At 38.0% G+C, this 21,405-nt stretch overlaps 1 protein-coding gene across 2 annotated transcripts in view; it reads right to left on the reverse strand.

The window, feature by feature from the left end:
• Positions 1–21,405, reverse strand: part of grm4 (glutamate receptor, metabotropic 4) — a 55,301-nt gene that overhangs the window by 17,252 nt on the left and 16,644 nt on the right. Inside the window, exons 1-5 of one of the 2 annotated variants that reach the window (XM_008320837.3) lie at positions 20,608–20,880; positions 16,506–16,641; positions 16,173–16,327; positions 14,977–15,117; positions 6,282–6,482 (exon numbers count right to left, since the gene is read on the reverse strand). In XM_008320837.3, coding sequence (XP_008319059.1) covers positions 6,282–6,482; positions 14,977–15,117; positions 16,173–16,327; positions 16,506–16,641; positions 20,608–20,749 — 775 coding nt within the window. In that variant the 5' untranslated portion in view covers positions 20,750–20,880. Of the gene's footprint in view, positions 1–6,281; positions 6,483–14,976; positions 15,118–16,172; positions 16,328–16,505; positions 16,642–20,607; positions 20,881–21,405 lie in introns of those variants that run through there. The other variant, XM_008320838.3, reaches the window with a different exon arrangement.

Consider the following 21,405-nt stretch of genomic DNA (forward strand, 5'->3'; position numbering starts at 1 on the left):
ATTCTACCGAGCACAAAGTATTTACATTAGTGCTCTATTTTTTAGTAAAGAGAGAAGTTCAAGAAGTATGAAGTTAAATTTTCAAATTCTAATCTAAACCCAAAAACTTGCCAATGTGAAAGTGACCAAAACTAATAACAGAATGAAAACAGTGTCTCTGTTACAGCTGAGCCAGTCAGAGTAACACTGTACAAATGAAAGTAATACATTTCCCTGAATGGCTCAAAGCAGGACTGGAGACTCTAATGGGTTTTATCTTTACCTGAAGATCTTGTCAAGAGGTTTTAATAATAAATAAAAAAGGAAACTGAAGATTTGTGATCAGGCGGTAAAACCTAACGTAAAGCTTTCATTAGCTAGAATAAGCTACAGTGTCAAACCAGACAGATTGAGCTTTAGCACCAGCCAGAACACTGGCAACACATTAAGCAGCTTAAAGGGCTGAAGGTCACAAGAAGACATTGAGAAAACTTACTAAAAAAAAGGCTCAGCAGAAAATGCTTAAAAATATATACAAGTATAAATAAAGGAAAGTGAACTACTCGTCATTGTGGTACAAAACAAAACACAACCTCTGTTTTTAACCCATCACCAAGGTGAACAGCGGGCAGCTTTAAGTGTCAGAGACAGTGCCTTGCTCAGAGCACCTCAGTGGCAACTTGGCAGCTGGTGGACTCGAACCTGCAGCCTTCCAGACCCAAGTCTGCTTCCTTAACCACTAAGCCACCACTGCCTCCGTGGTGCAGGCCGAAAGCAACATTTATTGGTAGATTCTGTCAAATCTACCAAAATGTTTTGTAATGTTTGGGTTATAAATGTGAATGCCATTGAATTACATGGACACATACAGTATATGTAATATAACAACAATCATAGTAGTCTTAAGGAGGTTAAAGTACTGTAGGTAAAACAGTAAATACACACTATTATTTACAAACACTGTGGGAAATTGTTTGACTTTCACTGAAGTCCCGCAGGTGTAAAACATCAGCTCAACACCTATCGCCTTTTGTCAGATCAGTGTCACTAGGAAGAGCGAAGTCAGTAAGTCTACCATGATTGATTGAACCTGATGAACCGTGGATGTAAATGAAACCTGGTTTACTGACATACATTGTCCTGATTAACTGTGACTTTCCACACGTGCTCTAACAAACCTTAAACTCATGTTTCTGAAGCTCCTAAAGCCATTGCATTTCTTTGAGTTGGTGCTGTAAGCTAACTGTAAGACGCTGTATGCTAACAGTACAAAACAGACTTTATATAAATTTAGAGTGTAAGAACTGGTTTATATAAATAAAATAACTAACCTGGATGCCATGTTTGTAAAACTTTTTTCGTTCATTGTGTATAAAAAGTTTTACATCAGATCACCTTTTGAGCTACCAAACAATGAACACATTGCACATCCTTGACACACAGCTTTGAAAAAAACAATCCCCAGAGAACTTTCCTTTTTTTACAATTCAAGTCCCTGGTGAGGGTGACACTGCAAGGCCACTGCTTTTTAGACAGCAGCAGAGCAAAAACACTGCTCCCTGATGTGATAGCAAGAGACATGAAACACAGGCGGTGGAAGCTTTATTCAGCTGTGCCTGGATGGTGTCTCTGAATGACTCAGAAATGCTGAATTGAGTGGTGGGAATGTGAACGTGGAGAGCTGTAAATAGTGTCAAACGGTGCATTTAGATGGACTGGGACTATTTGATTTTCTGCTTTCATTGGACAAAACTCTGACAGCTGTTAAACAAACCAACAAAAAGCAGACGTATGTGAAAAATTTGAAAAATAGAAGCATATATAAAACGTCTTGACGTGTGTCCTTTCTCCACAGACTCTCAGGGCAGTTTCCATATTCACATTTGCATCAAATATGGTTTCACTAGACCCTTCAGAGAGTTCTGGTTGTGTGGATTATTTCAAGCAGATGTCTGCAGAAACTGCTGACAATGAACTGGGAAATTATAACAATGGTGTTCTGGCTCTGCTCCAAAAGTGATTTATTACAACAGACCGAAAATTTAACCCACTTACACGTGTGCTGTTTGTTTGGGAAAAACAAACGCAGCTGCTGATTCTTTTTCCTTTTGTTTACTGCTGCGTCACTTTTAGATTCACAGCAGCACAGCAAGATAAAATGTCAGCTTTGAAACTATAATACACAATCTCAGCAGACAGCCCCCAGCCTACCCACCTCCCCCCTCTGAGTCCCTGCATTGGAACTGTTGTATAAATATGTAGATTAGTTCAATATTCTGCAGTCTGATGAATCAATAGGTTTTAACTGACAAACTTTATGCAGTGCAGCACTGATACAGTTCACCTGGTTACAGGAAGTTTGGCACTTTAGTTTAGTTTCCTGGTCTTCAATTCCTTCTTTTTCCAGGAAGTGATGTATGTGTAGGTTTACCAACCGACAACTATAACCATTTCTCAGAACTGGAACTATTTGGTAGCAAGAGGCCAACTGATCATTTCATAAATAGGCTATTGAGGAAATACTTTCTAATGCAGCGTGTAAAACCGCCTTGACTGATGACAGCTGGGATTTGCTATAGCGCCCACTATGATGCTAAAAATGATATGATGAGAGAGGATTTTTCTTTTCTTTATTTTGATCTGATGACCAAGACATATTCTGACTCCTGTTAGCGGTCTGGTCCTTTCCTTTGTATGAGGAGATTGTGTGTCATAAAGTAGTATAATTGTGTTCAGCGTTTAAAGTATTTTATTATTTCCTGGGAGCGCATTAGTTCTGCATTTAACACAATCTGTGTGCCACCAGTTACTAACACTGAACACCACAGTTCTGCCGGGGCCAAGATTCTAAGCACAATCCTCTGAGTACAAGTACCATCTTAAACACAACTAGGCTAAGGGTTGCTACGCTGTTGTGTTAATACTACTAAAACTAGAATTCTTTCTTCACAGCTGAGCAGGTACTGCAGTTGTTCTCGTGCTTTATCTGGGCCAAAACGTGCAGCAAATGTTGTTAAGGGAAGTAAAGATCAGAGCCAAAGGGAGGATTAAAAAGTATGAGAAGCAGTTTCTTTGTGGAGAGGGTGCATTTGAAACTCCCACTCTAAACTTCATGCCAGACTGAGAGCTTTCTCCTAGATAAAACACTGTGTAGTGGTAGAATACAAAGACAAACAAATACAAATATGCAGACAGAAAGCTAGAACATTCCTTTAAGACCATTGTGTAAACATATGTGGGGTTTTTTGTTGGTCTGTGTTTGTCTAAAAATTTAAATTGTGCAACAGGTTCTGAGGTCATCTGAGAATCTGTGCTTTACACTAGGAATGCATCTCGATACTTCATTGAAAAACATGAACTTGTACTTGAAAATGTACCAATTAAGCAACCTGATACTCTGTAACCCAACCTGATGAAGTTTCTATGCTAATACTGAGTATTCTGAAGTACAACAATGAAAAGACTTGTATTTAGGGATGTAAAAATATGCTTAACTCACAATACAATATGATACACAATTTCTTCCTGCGGGTGGTAAGTCCACTGGAAGGTACCAACTGCCCTAACCGGGATTCGAACTTGCCCAGGAGGTAAACCCTGGGGTTCCACGCCAATGACAGAGACATTAACTCTGGGCCAAAGCACCACACACAATTTCTTTTTGTTCATAAAGACTAGATTTCATCACATTTATTTAACAAAATAAACTCCAGACAAATTATCACCCATTGCAATGATACTTGTACCTCATAAACCAAATTAACTTAATACTTAAATAACAGTCAAACTGGTCTGGTCTTATTAACCTCACTAACACTTGACATACTGAACAACAACATAATATAAAAAATATTAACTGGAAAGAGTTCCTTTCCTTACAGAAACACTGTTTCTGTGGAAGATCTTCCCACATCCTGTTTGAATACTTGAATGTTACGTAGGGACCTAAAGCCTTGGTTTAACAGCGGGTCATAACCAACATTTTTAGGTGCATACTGCCACCTATTGTACCAGAGTGTGTAGTCTCATGGTATGACCAGTGACTTTTTTGAGAAATCACAGTCTATTCCTTACGCCTTAATGCGTGATTGATTTTTATTTCAATGGATGTGAATTGTTATGGATTTGTATCAATTTTTAAATCACTTCACGATGCAGCCCTACTTCTATGGTATTGCAACAACCCCGCCCTGCAGACTGTACTCCTCCAACGGGGGTGGAAGTAAAAATATATAAAAGGCTGTTGTGGGAGTCTGAAAATAATGTGATTCAAATCAACGCCTGCTCACTTGTAAAATCAGGTCAGTAAAAGGTGATTAAGGTTAAAAACTTTGTGCTGACGAATTGCAGCGAGGGCATTTTTATCTCTTCCTGAGAGAGAAAATGTTCTTGCAGTAAGGTGTCATTTTGTGAATTTACAGTTTCACTGGGGGTCCTCGGAGCAAATTGCAGCCTGTTGTTATGCCTGGATGAAGGGTTACACTAAAAAGAGTAGTAAAGAGTTTTTTATACTGACTACACATTACCAGGGGTGTTTCTGTCCTTCAAATTTAGCTGACGCCGTGACAGTAGTGAAAGCTGTTTGCAGTAAGTAAGGTTGTTTTTTCTATTATTGTAGTCAATATATATGTCAACTCCAGGTTCATCTTTTCTGTATCTCTAACTTACTGAAAATCTTTAACGCAGCTCTTCCGGTGCTAAAAGTCTTCGTAAAGTACTCCAAAAATAAGAACTGCCGTTACCAAAAATACCATAATACGATCTATGAAAAACTATTACTGGAAATACTATTTCAAACACATGAAACAGAAGGACAAAACATGAAGATTACAAAGTGACAACGACAAATTAAATCCTTATTTACACAGCGTTGACAGGCAAATCCAGACACATCCATGTTTTAATGTTGGCTGAATTTAAATTAATTTAAAAAACACCACTATCTGAACAGATCTTATCTGTCTGAGAGCAATCTCAGCTGATGCTCAGCAGAAAATTATCACATAATAGAGAGCACAATAACACTGAACTATAAAATATTAAATACTAAATGTTATCTATCCAGAGAGACTGTGGAAGTTGGTGAGATGCTGTTCTATGAAATGCGCCGGCTGTTTAGAACTCAAACTCATAACTGCAGTATTAACAGGATTTAGAATTTATATTACAGTATTCTACAAGTTAGCAACAACATAGGCGACACTTACAGTAGATGTGTAGTCAAAGCTCAGAGCTTTACAGCGACATATCATCTTCTAACTCTATCAATACACAACATCTGCTATGGCATTTAAATTGTAGATAATTACATTTTCTGTTTATGACACTGTGGGGAGCAGCTGTATTTATAGTAAAGTCTGTTTTCATTACAACATAATGACCTGCTGATAATTACGGTACCATCATACTGAGGACATATTGCTTTATATTTCTGCAATATCCCTTCAATTTGTGTTATGGTACAAACGTACACACCCATACACAAACACACACAGATGTAAATGAATACACTGAATGAACATAATCTTGCTTCATGGATAAATAATGTCTGCATTTATTTGTTACTCATGCAATTCACACTACAGTATGTGGTTGAAGGGATTCTGGTTCTGCTGCCTGTTTAAAATATTGTAGTGTGTGATTATAATTCAATCTACATGGATGTAAACAGAACTGTAGACTCAAAGAGCCAGGTCCATTAAGATTTTTAATGTTGCTCTTGGCTCTTTAATAAAACACATTCAGATATTGTTTCATTATTATGATAGTTCATATGTAAGAGTAATTCTATTTAAAGGTAAATCCAAATCCATTATTTTAGATCAGAACATTAGCTGTTGTAGCTAACATTAGCTCTGGCCTCTGTTGTAGGACTGTTATAGCTAACATTAGCTCTAGTGTTTGTGTGCTAGATTGTAGCAAGCTAGAAAAGATGGGATCAAATACATACATTTTTCTCTAATTAATTAATCAACTTGTCTGCTTAAAAGTCCCAGCTGTGCTGATTATCAGTCAACACACTCTCTTGTAACTCCTGTAATCAGGCATCAATGATGTGGATTCAATGGAGGAATACTGGAGGGTCAGGACATGATGTGTTGGCTGTTAATTTTGTTGCAGCCTTGCTGTGTTGTGAGAAGGCAACATTTGAACGCCTGCTTCTGAACACTTGATCACACATCTGTGTTAATGAGAAAATGAGAAGTGTTTGATGACCAAGTGTTTGCAAAAAAAAAAAACACTTCACAAGAGCTCTCCAGTCAAAACAAATGGGATTTACAGCATAAATAAACATGACTGACCTGCAAAGTTTAAACGGCGGATGTGCTTCAGCAGATGAGTGCCGTTGATGGGATCCATTTTAGCACAGAGGCCCACTTTGCCTGGGCAGAGCTCCTGGTGCATGTTGTGCAGGGCATGTGCCATGGAATAAACAGCATCAATCACAAACTGCACTTTTCCCTCCTGCTCATAATTGGAGTCTTTTCCTATCCGCTCCTGATCTGTAGGAGAAACGGATACATGCAGGATTATCAGACAAATCTGACACATTATCACACACCTGTCATGGTGTACATTTATGTCAGCTTTATGAGATTTTTCTTCCAAGTATAGAGAAATGCAGAAAAAGAATAACAAGAGATTGTCTTAAATGGTCAATCAAGAGTAAAGGATACAGACATTTCATTCACTTTTATTGCAAATAAAATTACACTCCTAATGACTATCAGCTCATCCCAGACTTCTTTTTCCAGACAAATAATAACTTGAAAAAAAAAACACAGACAACAAAAACTTTGTTTTGGTCATCCTCCTCTGAGACACTATCACTAAGGAAAGTACTTTGGACGGACTCAGATGACATAGGCTTCTGAGAGAACATGTGGCATAGGTCCAGGACATCATTGCTCCTTGGCAAGTGTTTGTCTTTTTGTACCAAAAAAGCTCTGGCCTTTGCACTAACAAGGTGGAGTATCTGCATTGCTGCAGAGCAGAGAATCAATGCCAGTATCTGGAGGTGAAGGAGTCTCATCAGCTGGAACCTGATTATTTTATTTATTTTGCAGGATCATCCTTGTTTATTAACCATTATGTAAACTTTTTTTTTGACCAGCGTGTTTACACTGCACCAATAATTTCTACCTCCAGATTTCTATTAAAACCTTCGAAAAACAACTTAATACCACACCGCAAGAGCTGCACACTGCTGGGATGTAATTAAAAGCACAAATAATACAAAAACTGGGAGATTATTTATAGAATTAATACATTTTGTAAAAAAAAATATATATATATCTGTAATGACCAAGAGAAGATTAATAATCCTGACTCAGGTTAAGACCTGTAATCCTCCAGGTTTGGGAGACAAAGACACCACGTGTCAATCGTAGCCTTTGATTTGTCTTTGTGCTGTATCTGTTTCATATTCAGGTTATGAAGTTATGAACTAATGAAATAATTATCAGCACTGAGCTAATTACCAAGCTGTTAATAGTTATATGCCTGCATTTCAAATTGAGTTGGGTTTTGTGACGTTAGGGAAAAGACCATGAGCAAATGATGTTTGTTTGTTAGTTTTGTTCATTTGCATTTATCTTCCTTCTAAGATTATTTGACTGAAAATGCACAACTGCACAGATAATACGGATAATACGCATTTGCATTTAGCCTGTTATTGTATCGTGAGTGTTAAGGCTGTGAAGGGCTGATGCATATAAAAAGAGCTGGGAGATGTCAAGTTTATATAATGTGTGATACTTTAACCCTCAAACATAAAAAGAACAATGCAAAAAGGAAATTCAAGGTAATTTTTAAAGAAAAAAATATTAAAGATTTGTTATTGGTAATTAACATGCTTTTATTTGACATATTACTACAGTTTAATGCCGTGCTTGGACATTATTATACAGGCCTACATTCTCAAACCAATGTCATTGATGAGTGCATCATCAAAGCTCTGTGTGTGTACCTGAATGAAGAAGAGAGCGCCTGACAACCTTGTGAAATAAAGATATGTTCTGAACAAAACCAATGTTACATGGGTTTTACAAAGTAATGCTTGTATATTGCTGTTTGTACACCTTAAAATGGCACTGGAATGACATACTCCCCCTACCCCCCCGCCCCCCAACCATTCTCTCTTTTTAATTTAAAATTTTCTGTGAAGAACACAGATGGTGAAAGCAGTGAAGCTGCAATGATGAAGACGACATTTGTAATCTTTGTTATTTGCAAAGAAGGTGCGGAGCCAAATGATGGACTGGAAGATGTAGGTATCGTTTTAGAGGGAGTGCAAGTTCTGCATGAGTTGGGAAATATACCACTTGCTGGTGATGGTGATGTTGTTCACTCTTGCATACGCTCTTAACCTCAGCTACCCTCCAAAGCTGTGATACATCTTTGAAGATTTGCAGAAAAGCATTATGGAGCTTTTAAAGAACTGGTGAGCTGTTTTTACATGTTTGAATAATGTTTTAAAATGTTTAGTTAAAAGAAGGTAAAAAAGAAAACTACTTTGTTTGACATTTGACGCTGAAGTAAACACAATTTTGTTTTTGTGTTTTTCCTCAAATGTTTTTCTTTGTTCTCAGTAGCCAGGACCACATTCAGTTTATTACTTTGTAACCAGATTTATTTATTTTCTAAATAATCAAAAGATATTTATTTTCTGTGAGGTAAGAACACTGACCACCATGTATGTGAATATGTTTATAGTTAAATTAATTCATACATGGGTTTCACAGTGGATGGTTGTACAGTATGTTAGGTAAAGGGGCTTGTCAGTGAAGAGTCCCAGGTCCCTGTCGTCCATGTCGTCTTGTCACTTGAATGTTTAAAATGTTGAAACTGCACTGGTTTTCTGAGTTTCTTGGCAAAGTTTCATCTCTCATCCCAAACTCCATGTCCTGAGACTTCCTGGGGCAAACACCTGACTAGGCAGTCATTATGCTAAACAATAAGAGTTGTCCACCACTTGACCCAGTTTCAGTTAATGTGTGAATGAGTGTTGTTAGGATCACCCAAGAGACACCGTGTGCATCAGGGACGTCGGCTGTGTTATTCCGAATTCTGACTTTTCTCAGGGGGGGGGGGGAGAACTTGTGGCCAGACTGTAGGTGGTTAAGGGCAGCTCCCTGCTGTGTTAGTGCTGGTTTGTCCAGGTTGACACTAGAACAGTTGGTCCTAACCAAATTCCATGCGAGTACCATCGGAAAGTAGACAATTTGACGATTATGGCGATTAATATGTTCTGTGGTTCAGGACAAATAACTTTTGTACCTTAGCATCACAGGGTGTTTGTGTGTGTGTGTGTGTGTGTGTGTGTATATACACATTTTCTTCTTTTCGCAGCCCCCCACTTCAGCCCACAGGTATATAAATATCTAAAACTAATAGTACCAAAACTGCAGAGAGGCTATTGGATAACAGTTAAAACATTCCAAAAAAGTCGACTTAGTCCAGATCATTGATTAATACTGTATTTGAATGAATGAACTTTAATCCAAAAAGTCGTGAGGCAGAAAGTGGACAGTTCTAAAGTCCTTTGAAGGGCCATGTATATCAACAAACAACCATTCACAATTATATTCACACCTGTGGTCAAAATAGAGTGTCCATTTAATATGCATTTAACATGCAAACTCTACCCAGAAAGATCATCAGTTCACCATGCCAGATCAACAGGAAACGCACCAACCACCCCACAAACATGTCACCCCACTTGACTTCTTTCAGACTTCAGACTTTGTCATGGACCCATGAACAGGGAGCTGTTTCCTGGACCATATGTGTTATGAGCCATGGTTGACCCCCGCTGCAGGGCAGCACAACACAGTCTCTACAGTACCACAGAGTGATCTAGATATGGATTCCCTTACTCGGGTTCTGATCCCTCTGGGGTTTTTTTCAATTGCATTTCATGGTTGAGAAATTTCAGTGTAAACCATTTCTTTCTTATTTTGAACCTTAATTTTTATTTTCCTTTACTGCTCCCCAGGAGGACAGTGCAGTTTGCTCAGAATATACAACAAGGAGATTTTAGATTTTTTTGTATAAACACATAAACATTGCTTTTTTTATATCAATGCTCAATTGTACGATTTAGGGATGAAAGAAGTTTGAGAATATATCTAAACCTCCGAAAGGTAGAAAAATGATTAAACTGGAACGCATTTTAAAAAGGAGCACTGTCTCTAAACAAATGCCAAATATTTAATGCAAACAATAAAGTTTGTTTTGCTGTAGTCCCTTATTCATGTAATTTTCTTTAAATGATCCAAAAAAAGTCTTGGCCTGTATTGTATAAAATATGCCAGGAAATGTTTTCACATTTGAAGCCGACTCCAGTGGGAATGACTGGTTTGCATTCCAGTAACTCTCATCATTGCACGTAGACTAATGTTTTTCCCTGCATGACTCAATATTAATTTTTTTCGGTGCCCCTGTCAATACTGAGTGAATACTGGTGATGAATCGCCGCCCACGTCGTGACAGAACTGTCATTTGTCATGCATCATATGTCTCCTTAGGGTTCAAGTAATTTCCAGCAGCCTCTTCAGTCTGAAGAGAGCGATCACTTGAATCAGCAGAGGTCTCCTGCTGTCAGCCATCTTTCACATCCCAATTTTCACTACTCGCTACAGACCAGAAGCGGATTAATGTCCCGAATTATGTCAAGAGTTTTGGAAATGTAAAAATTATTGTTGGAGGTTATGGCTCAGTAAATGAAGGCTACGGTTCTTTAACCGACCTTCGATTGACACAGTATGGTCTCATGCCTTTGTTACGGGAAATCATGGGAACCAGAGAGGGTTAGCTTCCCATGTGAAGAAATCTGAATTTCTCCATAATATTTTTTTTCTAACTGTAATTGTGCCTATGGGCAGGCTGCTGACTGTGATCACTGGTTCACATTAAATCAGGCTGAAGTGTGTTAGTCTGTTGTGAGATATTTTGTGAAAGTATTTTTGGCTTCTAACTCATTGGGTTTTTTTAGGTTTGTGACAAATTCCGACCAAAATTCCATGTGTTGTCATTGTACATATACAGACACATACACACTTCTAAAGTTTTTGTCCTCTGCATCAACCCATTCCTGGGGAGATGTAGTCACCTATAGCAGCACTCTACGTGATACTTCTTTGAACAAACATACACAGAAACATAGACTCTGGGCTTTTGGGGGTTTTTTTGGTTTCCAGCACATCATCAAGTAGACATGATGCTTTCCCTAGAATCTGTAACCTAGCAAATTCACTCCTCAATCCCAACCCTAAAGCTAATCTTACTGTAGCACTAATCCAAACACCAAATTTAATCTAGAATCAGGGCCCTCAGTGGGGCGTGCATATGTCCCTGTTAGGACAATGTGTCCCCACAAGTATAGCTATACCAGTATAGGCATACCTTGAGGATAGTGCCCTGTAAAAGCACAGTAACAGTACAATGTTCAACTCTCTTATTGTCTAGTTGTATTTATAGAACATATCCCATGGGCAGATGCCTCCAGGCACCACATTGGTGACCCCTGCTTTGGAGTAACAACATACTTTAACTAGAATTTTATGTTTGTAGTCATGATAAAAATTTTAACTAAGCACTAAAGAAAATAATTAAATCTGTGGATACAGTTTGAGATGACCAGTATATTTTTTCTTCCAAAATTATTTGTCCATTGTCTAATTTTCCAAAAAGTCTAAATTACACTGATCAATTGCTGCAAAAGTAGTTCCAGATATAAACCAGTACGACACGCTCATTTATCTGCTGCTCCCTGTTATCATTAACACACAGGGGGAACAAAAGCTCCTGAGATTTTCTCCTCTACTTTACTGCTCTCTCCTTCATTAATCAATATCACTTTTACATCTCTTTCATTCAAGGATCAAACACACTTTTCTTCTTCTCCTCTCAGTCCTTCGTGAACTTCTGTTTCCTCTGATGACATTCAGTTAAAAAGCTAAAGTCTAAAGCTGAAAATGTCGGTTGGCTCTCAGAGATGCGGCACAGTGTAGTGCGGAAGCATCACAAGTGTCACGTTCTCACCTCAGACGAATACATCAAGACGGCGCTGATACTGAAGCTCCGCTCTAACAGGTCTAAACTGGGAAATGAGGTGAGAAACAGGAGACGGCAGGTTCTCAGATCCTGTGATAGTAAAATTCTTAATATTGATGGATGCCTGATGTCACAAAACTAATATTTGATGTCATATATATTCACATCTGAAAAATCTCTGGACAGATGATGTTTACAGTATTAGATTGTCTTTCTTATTTCCATAGCTCCTGAGAGCAGTTTTCATCTGTTATGAAAAAAATATTATATTCCTTTTGCTTTTTGTGTATTTTTAATATTCTCAAAATGCCTCCTTTATTTTAAAAAGTGCAGTTAAAGGTCTCCTCTCATAAATACTGAAACATAAGTACATTTGTTTCTTACACTTCTGTGGGACTCTTTAATAAATATATTCCAGTAACTCATTATTTGTGGTCCACATGCTGAAAAACAAAAGTTGAGTGTTGAGTTAGGACTTTTTAGATTTTTTTTCCTCCATATATCTATATATGTTATGCATAAAATTGACAATACAATCTGCTTAAGTCATTTGTTTTACTTTTGTTCATCAGTGTGGATTTACCAATAATAAGTATACTTCTGGTCATGAGTTATTATTTTTACATATTTAGTTGTACTCTAACACAATAAATATTTTTCTTTAAAGTAGGTCTGAGACTTAAATGCATTTATTTTGATTGAATAATTACAAAATATTAAATACATATTTAAATTAAAATATTTAAACGTCAATTTCGGGCACAGTGATGCACACACTCCAGCCCATTAGATGGCAGCAATGTACCTAAAGGTTGCTAATCATTTTCAGTATAACCTGGACATTTCTGTTGCTGCCCATCACGCCCACGTTTTATTGTCATGCTGCTTATTTGTTCTGCTTTAATTCATCATTTTGTTCAACATTTCAAATTTTAAACTTGTTTTATTTGTATTTTTACCAGATTCTTTATATAAATTATTAATATCTATGTCGGTGAAAAATGCAATATTGCATCACATAATTGTTTAGCATGATTTTTAAAGGAATTCAAAATAAGCCAAAGCATGTTATAAACATTTGTTTACTGTGTGCTGACATTACAAAAAGGTTCTTATTTCCTTTTCACGAATTCCATTATTTGGCTTTGTATATCCCTCACTCCCACCTCAGTGGTTGTTGCTGTTTGTTTTCTTAATCTCCGTTCCTCTCCCAGGGACCAATGGTCCAGAGTTCTGCAGTATCTCACCTCTTCTTAGGACTGTGTCCGCTCTTACAGAGACCTGAGGTCTGTCAGAGCCACCGTCCAAATTGTGAGTCATAGTCTGTCTAGTTTGACAACAGCTGACACTACTGCTGCCTCTCCCATGCAACACCTTACCATCTCCTCTCCTCTAACCCTTCCTATTTTCCGAGCCTTGCATTTTCCTGCTTCTTCATGTTTCCTACCCTTGGGAATGCTGTTTCCTTTTTCAGCGTTCTCTCTTTCCTTCCCTCTGGTTATGGGGTTTCGTGCGGCCCCTGTGTGTTGGACTCTGCACCTGAGGTCCTGTCTGCCATAACAGACTGTATCCTCTATTAATCTTGCACCAAGTGCCAACTCCTGCAAAACCAAGATTTGTTCCTCTGTGCTGTTCTATCAGTCCAACTTTTTTCCAGCCACTGGTAGAAATTTTCATCCTGAACTTTGTGTCAACTCCTGGGTTAATAGCAAGCTCAGAGTAGGGATTCGACCCATGATGTTGCTCAGAGAGCTCACTCCGGAAATGTCACTGCTGCTCCCCTGAGGTGCAGGCTGATGTTCTCTGCAGCGTCCTGCTGTCAGATAACCTCCAACCAAACTCCTCTATCTGAATCATCATATCCACATGAGTGTTACTACCTTGCATCTGTAAAATGTCACATTTGGGATTAAATGCTAATTACGTTTTTTCTTTTCACATTAGCATTTTCTTACAATAAAACCTGATTCAGTATCGAGTTTTGCCTGGCCGCTCTTAGGTAACTGAGCATCAATACTGCACGTATGTATGCTGTGAGGATGAGAATCACAAACACACTTAGATATAAATGAATTATCTCAACACACCCACTTACAGCCATATACATTATAATCAATATGTTGTTAGTGGCACTGACACTAATGTGAGAGTGCCTGATGATTTGTGGGGATGAATACGTACTGATGTTGTGACTGTGGTAGTGTTGAGTGGGCGATCTGTACTCTACTGTAGTAATATTGTTTAAACCTGTATTCACCAATTAGATCACATTGTGATAGTGGTTTAATGGCTGAATGCGGTAAAATGGTTTGTTAAAATGTGCTGTCATTTCCTTTAAGTCACCATAGCACCCGTACCTGTTAAACCCTAATCTTGATATTGATTTTCTAACTGTAACTCCAGGAGACTGGATTTAGACTCATTCCCATCTTTTACTCAACACTTTCCATTTAGTTTCCAGTCTTTAAACTGGGGGTGTTAGTATATTTAATATAAATATTAAAATATATTAAATATATTTATGTAACTATAGTTGTGTCCAATCATTGCATGGTAATTCATAAATGCTTATAAAACGTACATAAAGCAAAAGCCACAAAAAAAGAAACTTCTACGTTAAAACAAAGTTGGGGTGAATTAACTTCAGCGTCGCTGCCATGTCATTCAATTGTTGTTGGTGCACGCAGAAACACACTGAGCTCAGCAGAAACACACTGCGCTGCTGAAATGAGCTGTGAGACGGACTGTGACTTTGAATATTGAATGTTTGGGCTGTTATACCTTTAATAGGCTGGCGGTGCTGTCAAAACACATTCACCGTGAGCCCAATAAGCCACTACCTCTTCAGATATCACATGAGTGTTTCCACATTGCCAGAGTCTGAACAAATAGAACATTAAATAGCTTTTCCCCTCCCCAATTGGAAGAAAAAAGTCTTACTCGTGCACTTTCTGAGTCCAGAGCCTTTCTTCACAGCATGGCGGCTGAGCTTGCAGCTGAAGTTGTTCTCCCAGAATTCAGCAAACCAGATATTCCTTCTGTTGTTCTCCAGCGTTCGGCTAATGAAGTAGCGATCAAAGCCTGGACAGGATTCATTGTTACAGTCAGTGTTAGTGTCTATGCATGAACCACATTTCCAGAAAAGCTGATACGCATCATTACTTTGTAATACAGGAAAAACAAGAATCTGCAGTTTGAAAATGTGCTTAAACCTTTATTTATTTATGAAGCTGAAGTACAATGAAGATATTTTTAATGTTTTAATCACTGCTACGTCTATCCAACAATATGAAAAAGCAGGTTTATAGCCAAACTATTTTTAACAATCAAACTTGTTAATTAATTTAAGTTTATTGCGTATAAATAGACAGTATATATGGATATTGTTCAAGGCTGCAACAAAAAGAAGTGGCTTAATAAATACATGTGGTAAAATGGTTATATTTACATCATCTATATTTGTTCAATTTAAAATATACAGTTTCCACTTTTGATTGGTTCGTGACATAACGATCAGATCTGTTCAATCCCAATCTAAATTTTGTTTTTCTAACCATATCTCCAAGCAACTGAATTTGGACTCATTCTAGCCGAATTACTTTTTTATAAACAAATTTGTTGATGATTTACAATGTATCGCTTATATATACAGTATATATTAATATTGATCAAGCCTGTATTCAGCAATAAGATCACATTTATATTAGAACTGCCAAACATTTTAATCTGATTAATCACAGGATAATGTTTGTATTATTTACGATTAATCATGTTTGATAATCCCATTTAATTTTGATTAATTGAAATAAGTCCACATTCCTAATCCCATAATTATTTGTAAGCTAAGCATGAGGGCATGAGTCTGTTTTGTTAATTATTTAAAAGGTTATAGTTGCTGTTACATCTCTAAACGTCAGCCTGCTCCTGTATATATACATTACTGTTATTATTGTTATTACAGCTGAAATGTCTTTGGGGGAAATGGACACACGTTGTTGTTGTTTGCTACAGGTTAAAAAATTACATTGACACATGCAACCTGTCAAAACAGTCAACTGAGTTCTATTTTTATCTCTATACAGGAGCCTGTGTCCCACATTCAAAAGCTGACATGTGCCCTGTTGGCATCTCAGTACCTTTGATGGACTGGCGCTTGGGCAGGATGGTGACTGCTCCCTCTGCCATCTCCTCCTGATGCACAACCGGAGAGATCTTGGAGCCCCAGCTGTCTGAGCCCACCCAGATGAAATGACCCGTCTGGTTTGCCTTTTTAGCAGCGTGGAGCAACCGCCTGTAAAGGTGAGGAAGCAGATGTTGCCGTGGATTAGGTCAGTATCAACAGCTCATTACACAGTGTGTTGGCAGAGCCTGTGTGAGGCGGCCGTGTTCAGACATGGTTCTGTTTGTTGTGGCTGTGGTGTTTTCTAATCTTCAAAGTGCCTCTGTGTGGTGATCACAGTATCATTTACCTGATGTCGTCCTCGTTGGCAAAAATGATGACGACTCTGGCATTTGAGGTTTCTTTGAGTCGGCGGATGACTTTGTCAAACTCTCCCTGCTTGGGCTCACGGGGAATCTTGACTGACTGGGAGACGCACACACCACCTAAACACACACACAAAACAAACAAACAGGGTAAAACGCCATGTTAGGTTATTATTTAGTTGCTGCTTTAATTTCTCAGTTGTCTACAAATCCCATCAGGGAAATGTCCTACTGCATGTAACCCATTACTGAGACCCTCCAGGGATTAACACACAAGAGGAGTGGGCTGCATGTTGTATTCTAGCCAGGAAAGCAGTGGGTTTTGGTGCCTGCTCAACACACCAAAGCCCTAAGGGCTGGGATTTGAACCGACAATTCTCCTAAAACAACCCTGATTGTTTGGCATCAAAATATCCTCTCAGACACCTGTGATAAAATCTCTGCCAGTAAAAATAAAATCTCAAGGGAAACAATTAAACATATAAAAGGATCAAAGAGGAAGCACTAATAATACAGTGATACAATTAGCACTTGTGGTAGAGGATAATGACACTCATATACTGTATCACATTAATCAAAGAAATATGCAGCTAAGGAGTTGACTTCAGAAATATGACGGAATGAAATGCAAATACACCGTCATACTTAAAATTCTCACCTTTGTTTTTTTAATTGTAGTGCTGGATTATAGTGACATAACAGTTTGAATGACCTAAAACCTGTAAATTACATCCAACACAGACAAAAGAAAACCAGTTGAAGGGCTGAGAATGTTCTCCAGTTGACAGGTTTGTATGGTGGGCTTTTGCTGAGCTCACTGAAACTCTCAGGACTAACCTGCGACTGTGCAAAGGCTTTTTTTTTTTCTTTCCTTCATGTACTGTCTCCTCGGTACATCCACTGCTGATGCATATATACAGCCCCTATATGTCACTGCAGATGGAGGCTAGTACAGAGTGAGGCAGGCTTCCATCCTGCTGCTTGTCTGTTTATTTTTTAATTTGCTTGTGAAAGTCTGACAGGTTTGTGGAGCATCACAGAAACAACCAACAGGAGTTAGACGAAGGACAAATAATAAAAGAATTAGCAAAAAACAAATTAAAGTTACACTTTTATCTCCATCAGATGAGGGTGGACTTAAACAGTACCTGTGCATTAGAAGACCTGATGCTTAGAGCTTCTAAAAATGTACACAACAACACAGAAACTCTCGTCGTGGTTCATTTCAATAGATTTATAGACTGCCTGTAATGGGCTTAAAATAAATCTAGCCGTCTGGACTCCTGCCAATGAATGGGGAACCGTCCCAATTTAGCTGGGGTTTTTTAGACATGAGATGGAAAAAACTTTTGTCAGATGAATCTGTCTTGTTCCACCTCAGCTGTCACTGAAAGCTTCATTTACTCTGACAAGGTCGGGACAGAATTTGAAACCAGTCCTTCAGACATGCAAGAGAATTGAAAAATTGATGCAAAACTACAAAAAAGGGAGGAATATGTGTTATTAATATTGAACAGAAATGAGTCAGTGGAAATTATTTTTACATTTGTGCTCAGTGAAGTCTCCTCGTTTCAAAAGCGGAAATACTTATTTTCTGAATATTTTCCAGGTTTGATAAACATCAGTTACACAGAAGTATACGTCAGTAGGTCTAAAAAAAAAAACCTCTCACAGCAGCAACCAAAGCACAGCAGCAACCAAAGTGTGATGGGTTGTAAAGATTACACACATTTCAGATACTTTTGGTCTGTTGCCTAGTTCTAGACCTATGTTTTGAATAGCCAGCAGATGGCGATAGCGTGTCCGAAGTTTACCCTCTGATCTCCTGAATGCCTAAAACATCTCCCCAGGGAGAAATGTGGGAGAAAGATGGGAGATATCCAGACCAGACACCTGAGCCAATTCAAATGGTTTGATTTACTTCTAGATTTGAGCCCCTCACTCTTTTCTCCATACAGCACAGGATCTTCAGCAGGTAGTTGACTAGTTACGGTAACTAAAATTTAAATATAATTTATGATATAGTGTGAAATAAGAATAGTACATATACTGTAGTATTACTTGAATTACTTTGTACAGAATGCAAAATAGCAAAATACACGACACTGGGTCCTGTTTGAAATAAAACTGTTTTCATTCAATATATAAAGTAGAGACTCCCAATCCATTTCTCCATCACTTTGCAGATCCTTGGTTTTAAAACTGTTAAGGAACCCTGCCGTCAAGGTTAAAGAACTGGCCTCATTGGTTATTGTACTTACAGAAAACTAACCCTGGGAACCTTGTGATTATTTGCTAGGTGCTCTGTTTTTTCCCTTTAGTCACACTAAATTTATCACACTAAATTAACATTGGTGTGAATTTATACGATATTGTACTGAACTGCCAGAGCGTACCCCGCCCTCAACCATTGGCTGCTACGATTAATGAATAAGCTACTGGTCGGACGAGGAAGACTTTTGTCCTATGACTAGTTTAATACTCTTCAAGATAAAACAGAATACAAAATATTTAAAACCAACCAACCCAACTGTTGATCTCATTATTCCGCCATAATCTGCTTTATCACACACATATCTAACGCGTTTGAGCAAAATAAAAAAAAAAACACGTAAATATGTGACTTGGCGAAACAATTAATTCCACTCTGTTTGAGTGCGGTGATTCAATTCAGTTAAAGTCCCGTGTTGTCACAACAACATTAAATCAGGCATCATTATTTCACATCTCTGCGTTTTTTCTTTGCAGATATTTGATGGTTGGTTTATTGATCATTTCAATCACGAAAAATAAAACACTCACACTCAAAGTGTCTCTTAGTTTATGATTCGCTGCAGCTGGGAGGCCATGCATCTCCTGTGCAGCCTTGACGATATTTCATCACATTAGTCATTTATGGCGACCCACTTGCCCAGCTGACATAACATTTATCAGTTGGGCTTTTTATTTGGGAAAAGAAAATGGGGGCAGATGAGTAAACATCAGCTGTGGTGCTACAGCAGACACTATGGCACTGTTATCGTGTGTTCACCAAGATGAACCAAAAGAAGTGGTGACACACGGGCTCTGTGGCATCAGTGCAGTCACTCATGCAGACCATGCTACCCAGATACAGACGACTGTAAAACCACAACCTTATAACTGTCATACATTTGAACAATGTGATCGTTGTTTTTATTTCATTGGCCACAAGTAAGACTATGTCCAACTTTACACCAGACTCTGATGTGAATAAGTTACCTCTAAGTGTCACATCCACTGCCAGTGTACAAACAAGACATGCAAACATGTCATCATAACGTGGACAGAAAATTGCTTTAAATATAAGAAACTGACTTAAATGTAATCTGTAATATTTCATATTCAATAAATATTTCAATCATTTAAAGCCAACATTTTATTTTACCATGTAAAATGCACATATCTCGCCTTGTACCCCCACAAAACAAACTAAGTTTTTGTTTGTTTTTTCTATAGTGCCCAAGACATAACCTAAACCTGAAAAGCACACACATTAATTCTTAATTCTTCCACATTTAACATAAAATAAGCAGATAAGGCACAACAAAATATGACTTGATGTCAAATTAAACCATGTCAGTGTAAACAGGTCTCTGTAAAAACCAACAACTCCTGTGGATTATATGGTCATCTGTGACTAAAACATAAACATAAACACATAAAAAGTGGAAACAACACAACGTCACTAAACAGATTTTGCATCACAATCCAGCAGGTGGCAGACCAACAGCCTTTCTCAGCACAATGATTAGCACGTTTCTGAAACACATTGGTAGCAGAACCGCAAACAAATGTTAAAACCTAGGCTATAACAAGATTCCATAGCCAGTAATATATATTCTGCATCGTTGTAGAACTCTATACAGCTATGTGCAGAGTGAACCTTGACCTGTATCTCTGTTCAGATTTGAGATTGTCTGCAGTCGGTTGACCGATATAAATGTTCATATTGCACTGCCTGGTAAATACTGGTAACTTCTGCTGCAGTAATTTGATCAGTATCACTTAGTTTGCAGAAAAAACACTGCACACTTTTGTATGCTTTCTGTTGTGTGTGAGACTCACGTGCATCGTGTCGTTTCCCATCATCAGTCACTTCACTGCCCGACAGAAAAGCCGTTATTACACCAATTGCAGATTGCGGGTTCAGAATCTCCACCAACCAGTCTCTGCCTAAAACCTTTTTTTTTTTCGGCATACTGCACATGGACGCCTTCACAGTATCAAAACAACTGGGCGCTCCACAGTTTCAGACGCTAAAGTTTGTGCGACTACTGCGAGTCAGCAGTTAGATTGATTGATTTGATTGACACACCATTCAGCCTGTCGGCTACCGCCTTATCCACGAAGTGACCTATCATTGCTTTGGACCGCACTGATAGACTGTCCATAGACGGCTAGCCACACAAAAAAATAGTTTATTTTCAATTAAGTGAACTGTCGTATGAAAAAGTGGGACAAAATATTAAATTTGCGTGACACATTCAACATTAATTCAACAGACTAACATTTACCTGCTCATTTTGGAGCAGGTTTCAGTGTAATAACATATTTTCCCTCTTTAGATAATGTTACAGAGATACATTTAGGCAAATACACAAATTCTAAAGTGACTCCAAAGTAAATATCATGTTTAAGTGGAAAGGCATCTTCCTATAGGTGCTTTTGTTGATCCTTTTTGTCTCTACAAAAGGTCAACTTCAGAAAACACATCGAAAAGACATCATTCAAAAGGTAAATTTTCAATAACACTGCTCATTAAGATCAGTAAATATATGTGGAGTTTCTTCACTTTTTTCACAATATGGCAATCATTTACTAAAAACACTGTTGTCTCCTCTCTCTCATTGAAAGAGGAAGAGG

This window comes from Cynoglossus semilaevis, chromosome 11 (genome assembly GCF_000523025.1).
Source record: "Cynoglossus semilaevis isolate Cse_v1.0 chromosome 11, Cse_v1.0, whole genome shotgun sequence".
NCBI lineage: Eukaryota > Metazoa > Chordata > Actinopteri > Pleuronectiformes > Cynoglossidae > Cynoglossus > Cynoglossus semilaevis.